Consider the following 21031-nt stretch of genomic DNA (forward strand, 5'->3'; position numbering starts at 1 on the left):
CATCGCGTGTTGACTTAATTAATAAAATGGAATAGAGAAAGTGGGCAATTATTTTATCTAATACATTAGAGAAAAACTTGATAGCATATATATTGTCTACGTAATGAAATATATAATAAAAATATAAACAAATTTTTTTATTAAAATTTTTTTAGTAAAATTTTAAAGTTTTTATATGCCCTAAAAATTTTCTTTTCGCGATGAAAATTTGATGCCCAAATTTGTCGAGTTGTAATAAAATAATGTTGATGGACTTTGCGTGTCGCGAAGCACTTCGTGACGAAAGTATCTCTGCCCTGTTGCGCAAAAACGAAATGTTTCTCATATCTACCGTCCGTTTGTAATACGGCCATGCAAATTAATCATGGAGCGAGGAATATTTTCTGACCTTGGCGAAACGAATACAGTTCTACTTCATAATTTCGCATGAAATTACAGAGAACGCTTGATGAAAAATTTTCTTCGAAACCAATTTATCTTTATGGAATTTTTATTTTTATAAAGATAGATTATTTGCGCACAGTTTATGTATTAGTATTATTATTATATTATGTAATACTATATCATGTACGGTTGATATATGCCAGAATATGAAACATGATTCCGATATATATTGAAGCTAATTCGCATTAATATTGTGACATCTAGATATGTGATATAAATAAAAATAATAAATCAACATGCTGTGACTAAACTCTCCTCTCTCTTTCTTTAAACTTCCGATTTTATCATTTTTTCCATTATACAAGATCGTATCGTTTCGATAAAAACAAAAGTGAAATCGGATTGCAATCGACCTATATATGCGACAAGTACAGATTTAAACCAAGTGCGTCCTGTTCAATTCCTGATCGCTTGACATCTGTGAATGGCTCTTCATAATACCAGTATTATCGTCCTATTAGATGTAAATTCGTTCGTAATTCGTGAAATTTAAGCGATTTAATAAATAGTCTTAAATAAATATAAATGTCAAGTAATAGAAACTTTCAATCGGAATTTCATAAACAATAACAATACGTGATAAGACATCCAACTAAAAAATAATACAATCTCAGTGAATCATAAAAAACAAAAGGAAGTTATTTGATTCAAATAAGTTTTCGTTTAGAAAAGACAAAAACGGCGCTCTTTAATATATTATTAATTTATTGAAAACGGCAAATTAATAATAATATTTTTCGATCTTTTATTATTAATATCGAATATGTTATGCATGTCGCGTTATACATTTGGAACAACGAATTATATTCCTAAAGAATATTTAATCAGACCACACTACCATTGCCACTATATCAAAGTCTCCTTCTTATCTGTTACTACGTAAGGTATACTATTCTACAAAAATAATGAACATATGAAGTGGATATATTTATCGCATTATGTAATATAATAGCATTCTCTCCTGTAGATCAACCCAAGAAGGAAACGAGTCATCATTGTTGAAAAAAATATCGATCGTGGTATTCTGCAGCGATATTAAATAATATCGAGGAATTATAAAAAGTTCTATTGAGAATTCTGGTTCAATAGAATTTTCACTACTTCGTTCTCCAGTAAGAGAAAAGCATTAGAATTGATAGACATCCAATGTGACAGATCGAATAAATTATGCAGTTGCAAACATTGTGGTTTCCTTCTATCGATTTAAGGAGAACAAGCCAACCTTTATGAATGCACAACACATGTCGACGTAATTTCCTGTGCGGCACGTTTCAAATTGACGTACGCGACATGCGATTCTTAATAAGATTCGTAAGAATACCTTTTTCCGTTATTAATTCGAGTTTCTTTAAAACGAAACAAATTGCAATTGACTTCACGGACTCTAAAGAAGAACATTAATTTCCATTCTATTCACTAATCAATGTGATGCGATGGCTTCGACGTAATAATGAAATATTAAAATGCTTGAAAAAGTATAATTATGTTCCTTTAAAATATAATATGCAACATAGCTAGAAACCAGCTTCTATCGAAATTTTTAGAGAGCCTGAAGAAGAAATAATTAATCGCTCTAATTATATTTTGAAACTAGATTTGATAGAAAAAGCATGTTTAGACATCAATATATTGAGACATCATACATTACATATATTGTTACATATTTTAATATTTTAATTGTCATTAATATTATTATTATTATTGTCTCAGTTTAATATGATTTGCATATTTAGTATTGTCACTTTTTGGAAACCTAAAATTCACTGGTTCTGTGTAACATAATATTAAAGAGATTCTGAATTTTAAGATTTATATTGCAATATATTCTATCATTTTTTGTATATATAATGTTCACAATATATATTTTTTACACTCAATTAAGCTAGATCAAGCTTATATTTTCCGCAAAGAAATGTGAAAAGAAGCAAAATGACTCTTTGACAAGTAATTTGACGTAATTTGATCAGTTAACCCTTGACGAAATACCATTACCTATGATCATTCAAGCGAACAATAGTTTGAAAAGATTAGCATACTTGTTGCTGGTTTAAGAAAAGATGTTTTCGTGCATTGCACGAAACATATTTCAGGATATAATGGAAAAAATAACACGTGTGCAATATATGTGAGGTTAAATAATATCTTAAAATATATATAGCTCGGAATCGATTATTTTTGTGCTATATAGGAGTATCATATACACTTACTAGCTATTTATTCCAACTTCTAATCGATAATGGAAACAATAGAAATGGGACATTCGCTTCTCCGAGTTCAAAACACTTACCTGTTAATTTGCGAATATCCCCAATGTCTCCATTATAATTAATTTCAATAAATATACATATTCATATTATTTTACGTTATTTAATTTTAAATTTAGATTAATAAGTAAAAAAAAAAATTTATAAGAATCAATTAAAAATAGTTATGTATATATTATAAAAATGTTTGTGAATAGTCTTAAATATATAAGCATTGTTTAATAATTGGATTATAATTTTTATAAAATAAAAAGTTCATATATTAAGACCAGTCTTCATTTTAATATAAATACGAATCAATGTGTATGTAGAAATTTTATACTAAAAAATATGTTTTTAAAATTAGTATTGCCTTACCAAACAGTCATCTTTTTCGATCAAAATTATTTAAATTAAACTCTGATCAAATTCAAATCTAAAACTAAATTTATTCGTCCAACGCTTTGAAAATATCAAATTACTTGTTTGCAAGAGATAATTTGCAAATGCAAAAGACATATGTCAGTGTAAAGTGACTTAAGAGAAGATTCGTATCACTTCAAACAGACTCGCGAGTTGTTTCAGAAATAAATTACCTACTTTGATACTATTTACAGGGCGTGTAAAGGACGCACGTGTAATCGATAGGTATGTACTATCCCCTTTTAAGTACATAGATGGAAGGCGATTAGAGAAGCACGTATGTTCTCATTTCACGAATTATTAAATAGATTCATTTTATAATATATACTTGCATATCACATCAGTTTGTTTTTTAATAAACTGCGTAATTTCTTGGAAAAATTTTACTATTATCTCTATTTATAATCCTCACATTTCTATTGATTTTTGAATAAATAGTTGGTGGTAAAGCAGAACGCGTCAAGATCGATTACAGAATCACCAGTTGTTGATAATCATTAATATTGTCTGATAATCTCATTCGATCAAAAATTCCAAAATTAATCCAAAATAAGTATTTGAAATTATTTTATTTTTAATGGCAGTTAGAGACTAAAACACATTATCTTGTGGATGAATCGTGGAAATACTCATCATGCGAAGGTACTTACCTTCAGCTGTTCCTGACGACGATACGCGTGCAGCATCAATTCTTTCCGCTCGTCCTCTGACATTAGCGGCTCCCTCGCCGGTTTTCCAGATCCCCTCTTCTGTAGCTTTACGATCAACTTGGTCTTCTCGTTATTACCTACGAAATCCTTCATTTTCTTCCCCGGTAATAACTCCTTTCCGGAGAACCACAGTTCAGCCAATTGCACATCGATTACCTGCGACAAATGTACACCTTTCTAAATCCCCATGAAGATGTCGTCAATCTTTACTTACTTTTCTCAAGCAAAAGTTCTAAAGACATTTTCTAAGTAAAGCATTTTCTCCAAATAATAGTTTTATATATGTAACAAAAAATTAGGATTTCTCTTTTAAAGTGTTTGCTAACATTGTTTAGAAAATGTTGAAAATCAATACATTAAAAAATGTTGAAAAAATGTTTAAGAAATAAGATTTTTTAAACCATTGTGTTGTTTCGTATATTGTTTCTGTATATTGATTATTAATTTTCAAAAGCGTGTACCTCGAGAGATGCTTGAGTACCGGTGAGATCCTCAGTATTCTCAAATTCTTTACGTATCACGTCGTGGGGCGGAAGTCCCATAGGATAAACGATCGTCACGGCACCTCTTAATATATCCAGAGCCTCTTGAACTGTCTTCTGCGTGACCAATTTCTCTTGTTGCACTAATTTCTATGATTGTGCAAAATAATATCAAAGAATTTATAAATCCAACTATGATTAAAAACGTGAAATGTAACAAATCAAATTGTATTTACTTTTGATGTCATAGCACGTGCTTCCTCGATAGTTTTCTTCAACACCTCCTGCATCTTTTCGTTAGGCTGTCTACCATTCCTACGACCTGCGTTTAGTCTAAATTTAGTCTGAATACATCGTGTGAAATACAGGCACTATTGAATAATGTTTATTTGCATGCTTTTATAAAACATTCTACTGTTTTGTAAATATTTTTAAAACAAAAGTGTGAGAGAGAGAAAGAGAAAGAGAAAGAGAGAGAGAGAGAGAGAGAGAGAGAGAGAGAGAGATAGGTTCGATATCAATTATTAAAAAAATAATTACAATATCATCGGGCAACTCTTATGAAAACATTATGAAAATATCTTTAAAAAGCGAAATAGTTTCGCAATAAGTATTTTGCAATTTTGTTAAAATTATCAAAAGGGCGAAAATATTTTTTCCTAAATGAGGAAAGTTCGAAAATATAAAAGTATTGAAAAAAATGATACACATATATGGATAGCGTGATATAATTTAATTTTGTTCACACTGTTAAAATGTATATAAAATAATGATCTATCTTTTCAAGTTATTTAATAATTAAAGTTAAAATTAAAATTATTCATGATTCCCTCGTCTGTAATACAGCTCCTTCTCCCTTTTAAATCCTTGCAAAAGTTTCGCAATCTCAATTATGCCGCAAGTTATTCATAGATATTTTTCTAAAACCATTATTATCCGATGCTGGCGAGTAGTGTCACGTACCGATCTTGTCTTTGTGGAAAATCCAGCCGCCCATAGGCGAACATTTGTCAGCCCATTCGTCCTTGAGTTTGAGCTCCTCGACCTGCTCGTCTGTGAGGCCCATTATCTCAGGTGGTAACATCGTGCCGTGCTTAGCTAGCTCATCGATCTCTATTTTTCAATCAAGAGAGAGAGAGACGCGTGTAAAGGAATAAACGAGAGGGCAACCAACCGGTGTCAAGTACAAGTATTCGTATAATTATTATCCCGCGCAACGTGTGACTAATATTACACACACGGCCTAGAATAGATGGGTTCATAAACTCGAGGGGGGCCTCCGGATCTCTCTTATTACACGCTGTTATTACAAGCCGCGGCTGTATCCCGAGGAGATAATCGCTAATGGATTTCTCGCGTTAATATCCCGGCTGTGAAGCCAGGATTCCCATAAATGCCACAAAAAGCTCGTAAAAGGAGTCGAAAGCTGCTGTGCTAAACTTGAGTGAACGGAATATCTGCTTTATATAAGAAGAATGTATATCGAGATTAAGACAGCATATATTCAAAGTCTCATTTATGTCACACTTGTTTTGCGCAATCAGAGAGAATAGACACAAAAGAAATTTTTTCTCTTCATATTTAAAACTTTTAAAATGTAGAAATATGAGAAAAAAAAAAACAAAAAAAACCAACGTTTTAAGATACCTGATGTAACCCGAGATTTTAAAAAAATATTTCTTCAATCTTACTGATATATGTATCTAAAATAACTTTGCTATCTCTTACAAAGATATTTACCGTAACAGATCCTTGAAATCTTCAAACGACCATTGTAGATTATCGCGATATCGCGTATGACATCGTCGACACTTGTCTCAATGCTGGTGTCATATAAAAATTGGCTCTCATCACCTTTCTTCACGTGCAATCTCACCATTTTGCTGAATTACAATTTTCAAATAGAACCAAAACTTCTATAAAGATTAATATATAGTTTTTGATACTTTAATTAACTCGCAATATCTGATAGAAGAACGATGAATATATTATTCGTATATAATCTGCCCCGCAAAGTAAATTCTGCCAAGTGCATCAGCGACTTGTCATGAGAAACTAAACATCCGTAATCCGTATATTCACCTGATAAAAACAGTCTGAACGTCGGGATGCATCGTCCATGGTAACACACGTTATCGATTAAACAATGAGAGAACCCGGAACACGGTTGATTATTGGTGCGAGAGCGATTAGAATGTAAAGTTGACGCAATTGATAAATGTCTGACAAAATAAAAAAAGGCAAACAAATAAAGGAGAGAGAGGTAAAACGATAATAGGAAGACGCAGCAGCTATTAATAAATATACAATTCTGTGTTGTTCATTACTTTATCTTTATAATATACATATTTACATCCTAGTGGAACACGGATTAGAAGAATAAAGACGTTCATATATATATATATATATATATATATATATATATATATATATATATATATATATATACATATAGTTACAAATATTAAGAAAACGCCAACGGCATCTTTATTCGACCGTCACGTTTCTACTGGCGGTTTTTGGACACAAAAATATGATATATTTACGTATGATTACTTAACATCAATATATAATGTATATATATGTATAATATATAGCACAATATTAACTATATTTTTAAATATATTCTCGCGCGGTGCGCGCAACACACGCTGCGCAATAAAATTTTATGGTACCTTTATATTGTAATTCGTAACTCTCGGCTATCATGTAAGTGACTAGTATTACGTTAAAATACACTTAAAATTCGATTCGATGAGGTGCATCATGCGCAGGTCATTTCCTGTCTGGGGTCCGAGCAAAGATGGTCCATGAACGTAACAAATTATTCGACGAAAGTGAATTCTTAAACGGAAGATAAACGTTATAATCATGTTAATTTGGAAAAGAAGAGATGGTAAATCTATTTCATTTTGGTATATTTTGAATGAATATTGCGATTGATTACGTGGTTGAATTGTTATATATTTAACATCTCTTCCTTAACATTCATCAGTTTCGCGCGGATGACATTTCGTCAAATTATTTATTACGTGCATGAGATGGTCCCTATGGTAATTGTTGCATATGAACATGCCGAACGATTAAACATCTTAAACGCACATCCTAAATTAATCGACTCGCGACGATTCCAAAGAGACACAGTGAAAACAGATGTCTTTCTTTTTTAATCTTAACTCTTAACATTGACACGAGTAACAATGATAATTTCTCATACCGAGTGAACTTGTCCGTCACCCGTATGATGAAACAACAAGATTTGAAAATCTACATTTTACTCAAAATCTTTTCGCATTGCTCGAACGGCCGCGGCGATCACGATCTCGGCAAAATCTACGATTCTATGATAATGAGCAGAGCTGCAAAAAAGAACTGCTTTATTTATATAAATGCACTGCACGTGTAAGGTATTATTAAAATATTTCATCAAAATATAAGAAAAGCTCTGAATATCTTAGTAATTAAAAATATTAAAAGTCGAGATAATATCATTTGGTATTACAGATATAAGGAAAAAGAGAATAATCTCAGAGTGCAATTTTTTCGAAAAATATTACGGCCACGAGTTATTTTCGCTTAATTATAAAATAAATATCATCATTGTTTCTTTCTTCCGTCACTGATTTAAACAGTGAAGCAGCACCTCGTGCAACTCGGACTGTGAGATGACGTGGTTCTCTCTTTTACATGTAACAAACACGTGCTTATAAAAGCACGTCTATAAATAGACACACGTGTACATGTTTACGCGACATTTACATACTCGTCCGTCTACGTGCGGCAACACTTACGGGAGAGGAAAATTTCCTGCCTGGGAAAATTTTCCTGCCAACAAATATGTCAATTACCTTAACGTGATACGCTACAATAGAAAAAATTGGCATTTGGTCCAAAAGAGAAACATATAAAATATATCTTGTGTTGAACATATGAGACATATGAAATGAAACTTGTATTTTAAAACAGTACCTTATCTAGGCTTCGTCCCTGATTTAGGCGCCTGACAGGAACATTTATCGGTCAACATCTTGATTAGAGATGGGCATGCATTGTTGGCGCGCGTCATTAACTTTAGATGCGATTTCGCTTACAATTAATCGCAGTCGTTGCAACTGATGAATGCATTCTGCAGTTTAGAGTGAGATGCAGCGATATTTTATTGCCACAAAATGTTTTGAAATTATTTATTTTAAAATGTCATTAGTTATAAAAAAAATATATTTGTCATTTAATCTCTATAGAATGATAAAATCTCGCTGCACTTGAAAAAGATAAAATAAAAAAAATTGGCTAATTAAAATCTGTTGCTCTAATAACCCTCGAAATGGTAAATTTTCATATCAATCAGGAACTTTAATCAGATAAGTTATTATGAGAAAATTTGATTAATTTTATTAATGTTATTATTTTTATGTTGGTCGTATATATTTTTCGCGCGGGCATGCTTTTATCTTATTTTTATCACAGATATAAAGTTGTTGTAGCACAGAATAAACCCATGGAATTGCTACTCTCACACCAAACATATATGTCGTAACATAGTCGTTGAAAACACCGAATGACGTTCCTCTTTTATCTCACAACCAGAAACGTTTATCGGCCATCTCGATCTCTTAATATTAAATGCGATCAGATCAATGAAACGTAGCAAAATGCAATTTCAGAGATTATGCTCGATCACGATCCAAAAATCGATAAAATTTATGAACTTTAGAACAACGACAATATTAGAATTGCAAAAATAATGAGTCGTCTTTTAAATTTCGAAATGATTGATTTATTGAAATGAGCCATTTTTGTTATTAATACCGTTGAATGAGATAACTCAATTATCTTTTTTTATATCCTGTTTCTTACAATTTTCACGACAAGCGGACGGTAAGATCTTTGGACATTAAACGTCATACGGAGGATTCTCCTACTACTACGATAACATCGAGTTACTTATATCGAATCTAAAACCGATTGTTGAATGAAGCTAACTTACGACATCGGTGGGTTTTGGTTACTAATTGCTCGATTGATCGAGATTATTCTTCGTCAATCGTAGGCTGGCTCTGTCGTACCTCCTTTAATATTCTATGATCGTATTGTTGTTCATCGGGAACTTGGAGAAACATGGAAGATGGAGAGGAGGAAGAAGAGGAGGTGGAACCGTGCAACGACTGATGTTGCACGGTATCCTGCTCTCAAACTTTGCTTTCGGGCCCATCAGTAGTGTGCTTAAAAGAATTGCGGATTTTACTCAAATGAAGAGCGGCGATGTGTCCGTAGCTCTTATTGTACCATTCAGGCGTGCGACCTCTGAAAATAAATAATTTTACCTTTTTAGTTCTTGATAAAATTCACATATTAATATTCCATCATTCAATCGACACAAAAATCTGAAGATTTAATTTTAATTTATTTCGAATAAATTTACTTTTTTCTTTGAAAAACATTTTTAAAAGAAAATTAAAGAAGATAAAGCATATTATTTGCAGAAAGATATTTAACGTTACTTACTTTGTATCGACTCTGGATAAATGCATAATGCGGGATTTACCGCTGCCACATGGCTCGATAAGATAACGAGAGGCCAAAACGATGCCGCGAGTCCCGCCGAGCATGACAGGAGCATCTGGGTGTTCTACGGATGTTTCGACAATAACGCAAGCACCTTTGGGAAGGTCATTCCGCCAGGATCTAAAAAAATTAATTACACTAATTAGGGATTTTAAACATCTTTAACAATCATCCAAAATCTTATAGAAGACAAAATCTGTTTAAAACAATAAAAATATTTAGTTTAATTATATTACAAGTGATAATTTAATTAACTCACCTTAATACGCAATAATCTCTGGCAGGCAACGGACTCATGTTTCCGGTGGCATATTGGAAGACCTCCACATTGGTATCCAATTTGTTTACTAGTCTGTACTTTAAAAGTTGCGGATCCCAGATGTGTCTCTCTCGTAGCACACGATGTAAAAGTTCATTTGGCGGAGCTTCGACTTCCGTTGATACTCGCCAGAGACGAAGCGGGTGTCCGTCACCCACCTTCTTATATGCCATTTCTACAGTGTTATCAGCGGGATTGTTTACCGTGACCCAGCCGCGACTTCTGCTAAAACAAAACATAAGTCTTCATTTAGCACATTCTCTTAATCTCGATTTTATTTTCTTTAGACATATCTGTCAAAGACGTTAGATGTCTAGTATTGTCTTTTTCAGTCTGTCTTATTTTCATTTATACGTGTCTTTTCATTTGCAACTCATTTCTCACGGCTTTACAATTAATAAATCTATTTCTAGATATTTGAAATATATATTCTTGAATTTTTTTAAAAATTTCTATACATGTCATTTATAATTGTTTTTTTTTTAACTTTCACATATAATATAAATATGATAATAATATGTACTTACTTTTCTCGCGCTTCCTTCAATAAGGCCGTAGTGCAAGCATATAAGTAACCTCTCCAATCTTGCTTCAGTTCTGAGCCGAGTTCCTCCAGCGCGACCGGAATGCTCTCCTCCATGTAATTAAAATGACACTGCGTCAACATGTCCGACGAGACCTAAAAAAACCAAAGCATGAGCCGGATCTGTCTCGTGCCTTGGATAGGAACAAGCGCAAGCGAGAGATCGCGATCAACGAATAACGACGCCTCGGTACACTCACCATGAATAATTCACGATTCATCTTGACCAGATACAGAAGACAGTCGTGAGCAGCTTTGTTTTCCGACAGTTCTCGCTGATCGGGGATACCCACGGTCTTCCGCCTACGTGGCGACACGCTGTTTGACCTGTTGGTCACATTCGTGTTGTTGTGGTTGAAATGGAATAAGCTCGGCGCTAGACATACTGCTAGATTCGAAGCTGTCATCTGGTTGTAGGGCGAGTTGCTAGCGACATGGTTGAGGAAGTCGAGCAGAGTCTCCAGTGCCTCGCGGTGCTCATCTGGGAGTAGTAACAGAACACACTGTACAGCATCCGGTCGCAACTCTATCGGTACATCTGCAAGAAGAATCAATTCATTGCAAAATCACATTTCTTTCTTCGCGCGATCTACAAAGCAAAAAAGTAGAAATAAAACTTACGTTGAAAGATGGCAATAAATGTTTCCGAGAGCTTGTTCGTCAATAGAGCCTCTGGCAACTCTCTGAAATATTGTTTGACAAGATCGGCAACGTCATACGCCTGATGCCCATCGAAATTGATGTTGTCTCCCTGGGTTTCCGTCATGATCTTGAGCTTCTGTATCCTCGACTTGACACCGCTCTTTCTGAAAATGCCCACCTGATCCAATGCATTGGCTCTCAACCACCTTAGAGCGATCTGGATACATTTAGGTAAAGCTTGACCAGTTCTTTGAAGAGACAACAAGAGCGGCACTCCGAAGACGGTCTTGTCTTTGTAATCGGGCGTCTTGATTTTTCTAATAAACTTCGGGAGCTCCCAGTTCCAGCCAGTGCGGTGCGTCGGACAATACCGTTCCATGCATGCTGTGAGCTTCAACAATGCCAATTTTCTCAAAACTAAAAGCTGTCCGCAGGACATGGAAGCCATCGCTCTGGGACACAAGGGATCCAAGGGTTCAGGATACAGCGATCCTCTTTGGAAGCTGTGCCACCTGACGACGGTGCCCTTGTGTCTGGGCGATTCCTCTTCTTGATCCGAATCTCTGCTAGCCATGGTAGAACCGCTCTCTTGACTGCCGGCCAGTTCCGAGCTCCTGGACCTGGATTTTTCCCGATAAATCGTCACTTCTTTGGACAGTTGCTTGCTGTCTTTGTATTCGTCGCGATGTCGGAAGCTTTTGTGCATCTTTTCATCCCGCTTCAAGGACGCTGCCTCTTTGCCTTGAACAAGCTTCTCGCGATACCTCTGCGACTCCTTGCCGAGATTCAGACTGCCGCCACGGGTATTGATCGCCGGACTCTTCGCCGGTGAATCCTTGGAACTCTGAGGATGCGTGTTAACAAATTCCAACACCTTGGCGTGATTGCTGTTAGCATCGCGAAAGTATCGGTGCCGCCAGTTGGTCGGCTGGCATTCGGAGTCGCTCAGCGCGCCCTGATCCTCCCTGCCGCGATGTAGGAATCGGCGAGCGCGATTCATCTTCGTGCGGATCGGTGTCGGCGTCGGTCCGCCACCCTGCGAGCCGTCCGAACAGTAGCTTGACGAGTCGTCGCCGAAGGGACTGGGTGCATTCGTCAGAGGCGACGGTGGCAGGTGATAGGGAGTGGCCGGCAAGGTGACCGGTGAACCGGGAATCTGATTAGGCGACAGGAGATCGTTGAAGGCCACCGGCGCCGGTCCCGTGGGCGACACGTCTACGCAGTTCAGTTCCTTCATCTTCTGCTGCATAGACATAACGTCGAGCACCTGAGGTCCGCTGATTACAACCCCATCGCGATTCTGACGCTTCCGTCGTCGCGACTTGAGGGACTCCACGCGTCTCAGGAAGGCCTTCGCCCCGTCCCGCAGCCTCTCCGAGCCAGTTCTGCGAAATCGCGGACCTATCTCGTCGGGGAGAGTACCCGGTGGCAGGCTACCGTATCGTAGATTCTCCAGCATAGTGTCCTCCGCCTCCTCGGCCTCCAGACGATCCTCGACAGATTCCTCCTCGGACGCGGCGTTCTGCCCGGCAATGGTTTGCAGCCTCTCAACGTTCGCCTGCGTGACGTCGACTATGCGGGACCAACGTCTCGTCTTCTTCTCGAAAGTCCAGTTCTCACTCAGGGCGCACTGCGTGTCCTCATCAGATTCGTCACCACCACCGTCGCCCTATAACCGAAAATGCGATTTAAATTAAAATGCATCTTAATTAATTGTATTTTTTCAATAATAAATAGTAATTCATAATAATTCATAAAGAATATAATATAAATAATATAAAAAGAATATATTATATAATAATAGTTATATATTAGTCAAATCTGGATCTTTTTCTTCAAATATAATAGAATTAATATATTAAAATTGATCATATTCCATTTTGAAGAAAAAAATTCATCTCATTCGGATTTAAATAAAATTTATATCTATTTATTAATTAATAATTTATATTAATTATTAAATATAAGTTATAATCAATTTTAATAATTTACATTTATTAATTAATAATTAACAATAATTATTATAATAAAAATTAATTGATCAATAATTTATTAATTAATTAGTTATAAATAATAGTTATAAATAAAAAATGGCCAATTCTTTAATGAAGTATAAATGACCATATCCTTATTGACCCAAATTTTCATACAAAAACTCAACGTGCCAAAACATGATTCACCAGTCTGAATCACGATCCAGATCCAGATCGATCTGGATTCGGAAATTCGATTCGAGTGGAAATTTTATTCGCACGCACAATTTCGGCGAGCAGAGCCCATTTATTTCATAGGAAGGATAATCCGATCGCGTGCAAGGTGCGATTTGAGCAAGCGTCGAGTAACGATAATAAACTGACCGGTCGGCGCTTGTAATCCGTAAAAGCCTCTCCGCATTCCTTCTGTGGGATTACAGTGGGCTAACAAAGTGACTCGAAAGGTGTGTGACTAACGTTGTCCGATGCGACGTCCATACGAACATCGGAGAAATGTAACGCGAGATTAACGATCCTCGTCGGATGTTTAAACGGACGACGGGGCGCTTCGTAATCAATTTGTAGCGACGAATTAAGGATCCGCCGCTGTATTGGACTATAATTAATTGTAGAAAGTGTTCCGTGTGCGCCAGTCACTTTTACCGCTCGTAATCGGCGATGGGGTTTTAAGGTCATAAGTCAAGCATTTCCTACTGCCTTCGGTGGTAACGAGAAAAATAAAATTACTACGGCTCGATAACCGCGAGGTCATCGGCTGGTGTAATAAAAATTAAGCAAAGGAGATTGACAGATCGAGAAACTTGAGATTTATTCCTCAAAAATCGCATTAATTATGCATAATCAAAGTAAAAAAAAAAAATTATTATTATACTATTATGCTGTTTAGAAAAAAATTAAAACTGCCAAAAAATCAATACATTTTCTGTTTAAACGGCATATAACAATTTTAAATATGACATAAATATGATTATATATTGTGTTGTTTTTAACTCGTTGATTAAATACGTATTATAAGAAGAAACTTTTGAAATTTCTATCACGCCAAAATAATTATATTCTATATTTCTTAAATTATCTTATTATACTCTCTAAAATGTACAACTGATTATTATATAATGATTTATATCGTAATATTATATCATCAAGCTGTCATCCATGATGAACTAATTGAAGCGTATGTTTCTAATTCATCTCGAGAAATTTGGAAGCGGACATTCAATCGTGCAACTCCGTTCGGTGGAAACGATCTCGCGCTTTTATTGCCGTGATAAATTCCATTTTATAGGAATAACGCGGCGGGCGTCTTCAGGGCAAAAAAAAATACGAGATACACGTCGTAAAAAATATAAATTTACTGAAACTCGATCTCGTCGCGTTGAGTGCTAGAACTCGAAATGAGTTTTACGATCTTCGTCGTGAACGAAAAGTAAAAGTAAAAGAGAAATGAGAGAGAGACTCGTCTCTTTTCGCGCGTCTCTGACGTTTCTCTCTCTCTCTCTCTCTCTCTCCTTCCTCGTTCGATTACGCGAGAGGAGTCGATAATAATGAACCAGAACGCTTCTCGCCCCGGGGATGATGTGGGCCACGAATAAAAATACATCGCGGCATTGCACGCGCGGATATTAGCCGGGAAATAAGAGGGAAACGTGGGCGCGTCCGGTAGAAAATAGATTTTTAAGATTTTCGGAGTGCATTTCGCGCGACGTAAAGATTGGCCTAACGTTTGCGGGCACAGACAGGGCTTACGAAACCCTATTGCGACGGAAATAAAATCGACCGGATGACGACGACGACCTCGGTGACAAACGTCGTCTTTGATGAATATCCGCGAGGCAAGGTTCGCGCCGATGTAAGGCGAAGAATTGCGAAACTAGTTTCGCGCTGCTAATTATTCCTTCCGGTGGCCCTGCGACATGCGTATAAATAAAACATTTCCTTCGGAAATGTACATTTCTGATGCGCTTTCGTGTCGCTGCGTAAGTTGACGTCAATCATCATCGGAATAATCATTACCCATTTCATTATATATTGTAATTAATACAGTGTTATTTAAAAATAATTGGAAAGACTAATTAAAAGAAATAATAGAATTAAATGCACTGCCCCTCGTTAATTTCAATACTATTATGTATAAAAACATAATTTTTACAAGAACTCAGTCTTTTTACTTTCATTATACTATTTTAAAATAAATGTAACTTTTTTATTTGCATTATTTGAAATCCTTCGACTAGTACAAGAAAGTACAAGAGAGAAGCGTGAAAAGAAATTTCACACTCGTGATATCGGCGCTTTAAGAAGTTATTCTCAATTTTTCTTTGGAAATCAAGTCGCCTTTTTTTGCAGATTATGCATTCGCAACGCTCTATTGTGAGAAAAACCTGATGCAGAGCGAGAGATTCGAAACGTCATCTTTTTCTGGGTGGGAAGTGGTCCCCGCGGTGCCACCGTGCAAACCGTGTGAGATGTTGCGCGGTGAAACCAGGTCCATTGTCATGTAGCGAGGATCACGTGAGGTCGCGCGCGTGACATCTACACACGCTCTCGCTACGTCGGTCGATGTATGTGCCCACGTGGAAACAACAAAGGCGTCAAGTTTCGTAACGAGAAGCGATGTCGGTCCCATTGTTAGAAAGCCAACCGTCTTCGGCGCGCACGAAAAGACGCCTATTTCGGCTTAGTCACCTTTAGGGAGGCTCGACGAGATGTATGTAGTCACAGGGGTCACCGTGTCCGTTTCTCTTCTCTCGGTGACGAGGGAAGCGAAAGCAACGAGAGCAATCCGTGAAGACTGGGACCCGGACTACGATCGGGAAGACGGATAACGGTAAAGCGAAAAGCTCTCGGGTGTGTGATTGCTGATGATGATTTTCCGGAGTAAAATAAATCCTGAAGAAGGATGAACCTAATTCTCGCGCGTTCGTAACATAAATTATAATAAGTAATACTTATAAGAAAAGCTGACATAAAATAATTATATTTTTTTAGTCTGTAAAATTTAATTTATGTTACACAATCTTAAATTGTTTAAATTTATGTTACGGCATTTTCTCTTTGTGTGTGTGTGTAATAGAAAACGGAAATTATATAAATCTTATTCTTATATTTTCGATTAATTTTACGCCCCAATTAATTGTAGATTTTTATTTTTTTTTCTTTGTATGTATGTAAAGAAAAATAAAAATTATATAAATTTTTGTTCTCTTTATATTCTCGATTAATTTCTTTTCATATCCCTTAATTATATAGATTTTTATTTTCTATGTGTACGTGTGTGTGCGTGTAATGAAAAACAGAAATTATATAAAAATATTCAATATTCTTCTAAAGGAGAGCCGGAATCTCTCGATGATTTTTATCTCACGTCATATTGCCAGCTTCTCCTCGATATATCGCCGGATATTATGCAAGCATCGCATCGACGAAGGGCGAAATCTTACGAGCCAATAACGAAGACTGTACATTTACGTCGCGGAAGAATCGATAGACATCCTCTCCGATATTTTGTTAGAGGAGGATGAACCTTTCGTAATGCATCGCGTGCGCCGTACATCGGCATCGATTTTCCCTTTTTCTTTCAAAGATCTCTTCTTTCTCCCTCATAAGTTTCGCGCGCGATTACCATCCGCTCGGCACTTACGCCATTCGCTCGCTCGTATGCACGTATCCGCGTTTCCGTTCCGGCGTGTTACTGCGAGAGACGTGACGATACCCTCATACGTGAGTTATTTCCGCGCGGTACTCAACGAGCCGTGTCGCCCCGCGTGTGCATGACCGACGTCACTTCCGTCTAAGCAGGTTGAACAAACCTCCGCCTGTTGTTTTTCACCAAAGGTCCGCGCGGTTCGACATCCGAGATATACGCGTGAATATGTGTCTGAAGGAACTTATTGCGTAAAGGATATTTCAATTAAATTATAAAAATAATAATAAATAATAAAGTTAAATTTATGAATCAATAATAATAATTTTACATACATATTTATGAATTTAATAATAAATATATATTATGTCTCCGTTATCATTGTATTATTATAATAACATATTTTTCATAATGTGTAAAATTAAATGTATATCTTGATGAATTCATTAGTAAAGTCAGAAAAAAATATATAGTAAAAAAAATTTATTCAATTTGTAATTATTAATTATATAAAAATGTCAATTAATGCAAATTTTCTACAATTATAATTCTGTATAATATAATATTAATAAAATTCTATATAATAATTTAATAAAAATTATATATCTGATGATAATTTAATAAAGTAAATTTTTTTTTCTGTTCATGTTAATATCGATGTTTGCAATTTTATTAAATCAAGAATTCATGATTTTATTTTGAAGAAAGGAGCCGCGCGATCAAGTAAGTTGCTGCTCCACGAAAGAAGGAAATCGCGATGCCAGACGACCAGCTGAGCAAAAAGAGGTCGCGGCTACAAATTCAATGACGACCGGTTGATACGTTGCTAACCGCACAGATTATTCGATGCTTCGCTTAAAAGAAAAACGAACAGCACGGCGAACCGTACGATTCTCTTGCGTCTGTCACTGAATCGCGATTGTCAATGAAGAAATTCACGATCGTAGGCTCTGCGATCGAATGGAAATCTCTGGAATGTCGATCTCCTCTACTTCTTTTGTCGCCGTCTCGTTCGCAAACCTGACGATAACATACTTTCGAATCGAGAATTTTAACTCGCGGAATCGACAATGCTCGCAAAGAGCGCGAACAGTTTTTGCTCACGCAATCTGTTCGATCTTTGAAATTAAATTTCTCGAAACAGAAATTTCTACGACACAGTCAACGCAAAGAACATAAAAAAAAGAAATATATATATATATATATAAAGAGAGAGAGAGAGAGAGAGAGAGAGAGAGAGAGAAAGAGAGTTAAAAATATTAATACATATTTATTTTAACAGTATTCTATTTTTTCCACAATATTCAGTTTTGATCTAGTTTTAAAAAAAGATTTAGCATCGTTGTTCTATTGTTTCTTGTCCTGATTTTCCTTTCGATAATATATAAATCACGAAGATCAAAACTCTCTCGAAGTTTTCCTCGAGTGTATTTTATATTAATTCGAAAGGCCTGAGAGATTTAAATTTAGCATGGCGATATGCAACACACGCGGGCGGAGAATTTTTGTCGCGTACCACCCACGGCGAACGAAAGCGTCCGAAAATCTGGGTCATCGCTCTATGATGGTTCTAAATTTGGGCCGTACGACCACCGCGGCTCACCACCGTATAGGAGCTTGCGGCCTACCGCGACCAGTGACACTCGATTTGCAGCGTCCTAACGAGTACGAATGGCCCGTCATTGTACGAAGCGTATATCACGAAATTCAATTAGCTTAACGTCAAGAAATTGCCGGCCAGGAACAGGGACCGCAAAAATATTTATGTGTCATTCATCAGTAAGAGGACTTCGGATCTTCAATTCCGAAAGTCGAATAAGTAAATACTTATTTTATATCAGACTTTAACTATAAGTAATATAAATAATAATAAAATTTAGAAACAAAAGAATTAATAAAAAATGATTATAAGAAAAATAAAAAAATAAAAAAATTCTTAACATTAATTCGAAGCCAAAATAATATCCTTTTTATCTCTTAACTGAAAGCAAAAATGGATTTTCTTTTGTTTAAAATTATGGATTTGTACAAATCTAAAATGCATGTATTGGTGTGTTTTCCTATGAAGTTTTCTCATTGAAAAATCCTCGCAAGAGAACTTTGCACGGTGATACTCGCGTCACGCCTCGCTAATCCCGACCGCCTCCATCGTCACCTCTCCCATCGTCCTTCACTTCCGGTATCATTAACTAACGAGCGCTCGAGGGTGACGCACTAACGGTGAGTAAATCCTCGTTTGCGAGAAACCAGCTCGCCAAGTCGGTCGATCGATCATTCCAATCGCGAGGAAGGCATTAGGAAGCGTCCGTTTCAGCGATAATTCTCCGCCTCGTAGGAGTTTCTCCTCCCGATGCACGCACGCACTTTATGTAAATGGCACGCGGTTACATCCGGTGCAACGGAGGCACTCGAGTCCGACCAATATTATAGGCAATACATCTCGTTGCTGACAATTTCACCATAGAATTTCACTGTATTTTAAATAAATTAACAATAAAATAAAATTCTAAAATTAAATCATATAAAATAAGTAAAAAATAAATAAGCAAAAAATAAATAAACAAAAAATTAATGATCACATTCTCTTTTTATGCTGAACTTAATGATAAAAATGATCTAGTCTAATAAATGAAATTCTTAATATCTTACAGTATTACTTATATCAACACAGATATTCAATTTTTCGAAACTTGATAAGTAGAATTTATTTCAATCATATTTGTTTTTCAAAAAATGATTAGAAATGTTTAATGGATTGATCCCATGTTGCGTATATGATCTCGAGAGAACGTCATTGCCTCGCCAAGGCTTCGCTCACGACGACGCCGCGCTGTCTGGCCGTCGGTCGTTTCTCTCCCGAGGCTTCTCTCTTGACTCTCTCTCTCTCTCGCGAGAGAGAAATCATCTCGCGCGGCACATCCCGGCTCTCGTCCCTTTGCCTTGAAGCGATGTGTGACACTTGTTTAACGCGCGTGACGTATCCACGATCCACTAAAAACTATATGTGTTTTTATGTGTATGTGTGTGTGCGTGTGCAGATAAATATTTCCGAGGAAAGACATAAAAAGGGGGAAAACTAACCGCGGTTTTTTATTGTTATTCATTATCATCGACGCGCCACTTATATGACGTTGTCTAGGATAAAGATTTGCAAGAATGTAAAACGCAATGTGAAGAAAACCACAAGATTTATGATTGAATTTCGCATAGACGCAACGTGAAAATAATCTTCTATCTACTGCCTAATATTGAAAAAAAAAAAAAAAAACACAAATTGTATTTAATAAAAAATTGAAAACCGGTTATGATTATAAATTAAGTCTGAAATACTAAATCAGGTTCGAAAAATTTTCCACAATAACATGTGAACACAATTGATATTCTTCAAGGTTAAAAAAAATTTATGTCTTATCTATATTAATTTATCGACCTCTTGATGACTTCGATTTCTCTCTCCGCTACGAATGGCGGTAATCACGGATCAGCAGTCCCGGTTCCGATTCAACTTTCAAAACTTTAATGTTGCGTCTTTTTAATCCGACATAGATACGTTGATCACATTTAAGTGGATACGACGCGGTGCAACGGTTTCGCGCGGCAGTTGGTTGATTTAAGCGAGCGCAAACGGTATCGCGGTCTTCATCATCGGTGTGACTTACGCTAATTGGCTTCTGAACGGTCCGATGGAAATTTATGGTAATACACCAGCCGGTTCTTGGTCGCACGATATACCTAACTGCAACAAATGTAAATAAAGCACCGCGATTTGACAGCAACCGCCACCATCGTCGTCGCGAATGACTGCGCATTGAATACCTAGGCTAAGAATCTCTCAACACACCTGGTTAGAATTATTCCAATTCCCATGACAGCCCGAACGGAATAAGTCTCTCTACATTTTTATTTCATTATTATATAAACATAGTGAACAATGAAAAGAATATGACAACGAAGCTAATGTTTATAAAATTCTTGGAAAAATG

The 21031-nt window shown here is 36.1% G+C and overlaps 2 protein-coding genes across 3 annotated transcripts in view; both read right to left on the reverse strand.

The window, feature by feature from the left end:
* The window catches only part of LOC126850848 (cilia- and flagella-associated protein 298), a 52714-nt gene extending 46533 nt beyond the window's left edge, over nt 1–6181 (reverse strand). Inside the window, exons 1-5 of the mRNA XM_050594253.1 lie at nt 6043–6181; nt 5266–5415; nt 4539–4624; nt 4282–4452; nt 3761–3976 (exon numbers count right to left, since the gene is read on the reverse strand). Of these exons, the coding sequence (XP_050450210.1) occupies nt 3761–3976; nt 4282–4452; nt 4539–4624; nt 5266–5415; nt 6043–6181 (762 nt within the window). The remainder of the gene's footprint in view (nt 1–3760; nt 3977–4281; nt 4453–4538; nt 4625–5265; nt 5416–6042) is intronic.
* A 552-nt stretch (nt 6182–6733) lies between these two features.
* The window catches only part of LOC126849353 (uncharacterized), a 202239-nt gene continuing 187941 nt past the window's right edge, over nt 6734–21031 (reverse strand). The window contains exons 11-16 of one of the 2 annotated variants that reach the window (XM_050591114.1): nt 11391–13080; nt 10970–11307; nt 10714–10865; nt 10127–10408; nt 9808–9987; nt 6734–9606 (exon numbers count right to left, since the gene is read on the reverse strand). In XM_050591114.1, coding sequence (XP_050447071.1) covers nt 9492–9606; nt 9808–9987; nt 10127–10408; nt 10714–10865; nt 10970–11307; nt 11391–13080 — 2757 coding nt within the window. In that variant the 3' untranslated portion in view covers nt 6734–9491. Of the gene's footprint in view, nt 9607–9807; nt 9988–10126; nt 10412–10713; nt 10866–10969; nt 11308–11390; nt 13081–21031 lie in introns of both variants that reach the window. The other variant, XM_050591105.1, reaches the window with a different exon arrangement.

Source organism: Cataglyphis hispanica, chromosome 1, assembly GCF_021464435.1.
Source record: "Cataglyphis hispanica isolate Lineage 1 chromosome 1, ULB_Chis1_1.0, whole genome shotgun sequence".
Classification (NCBI taxonomy): Eukaryota; Metazoa; Arthropoda; class Insecta; order Hymenoptera; family Formicidae; genus Cataglyphis; species Cataglyphis hispanica.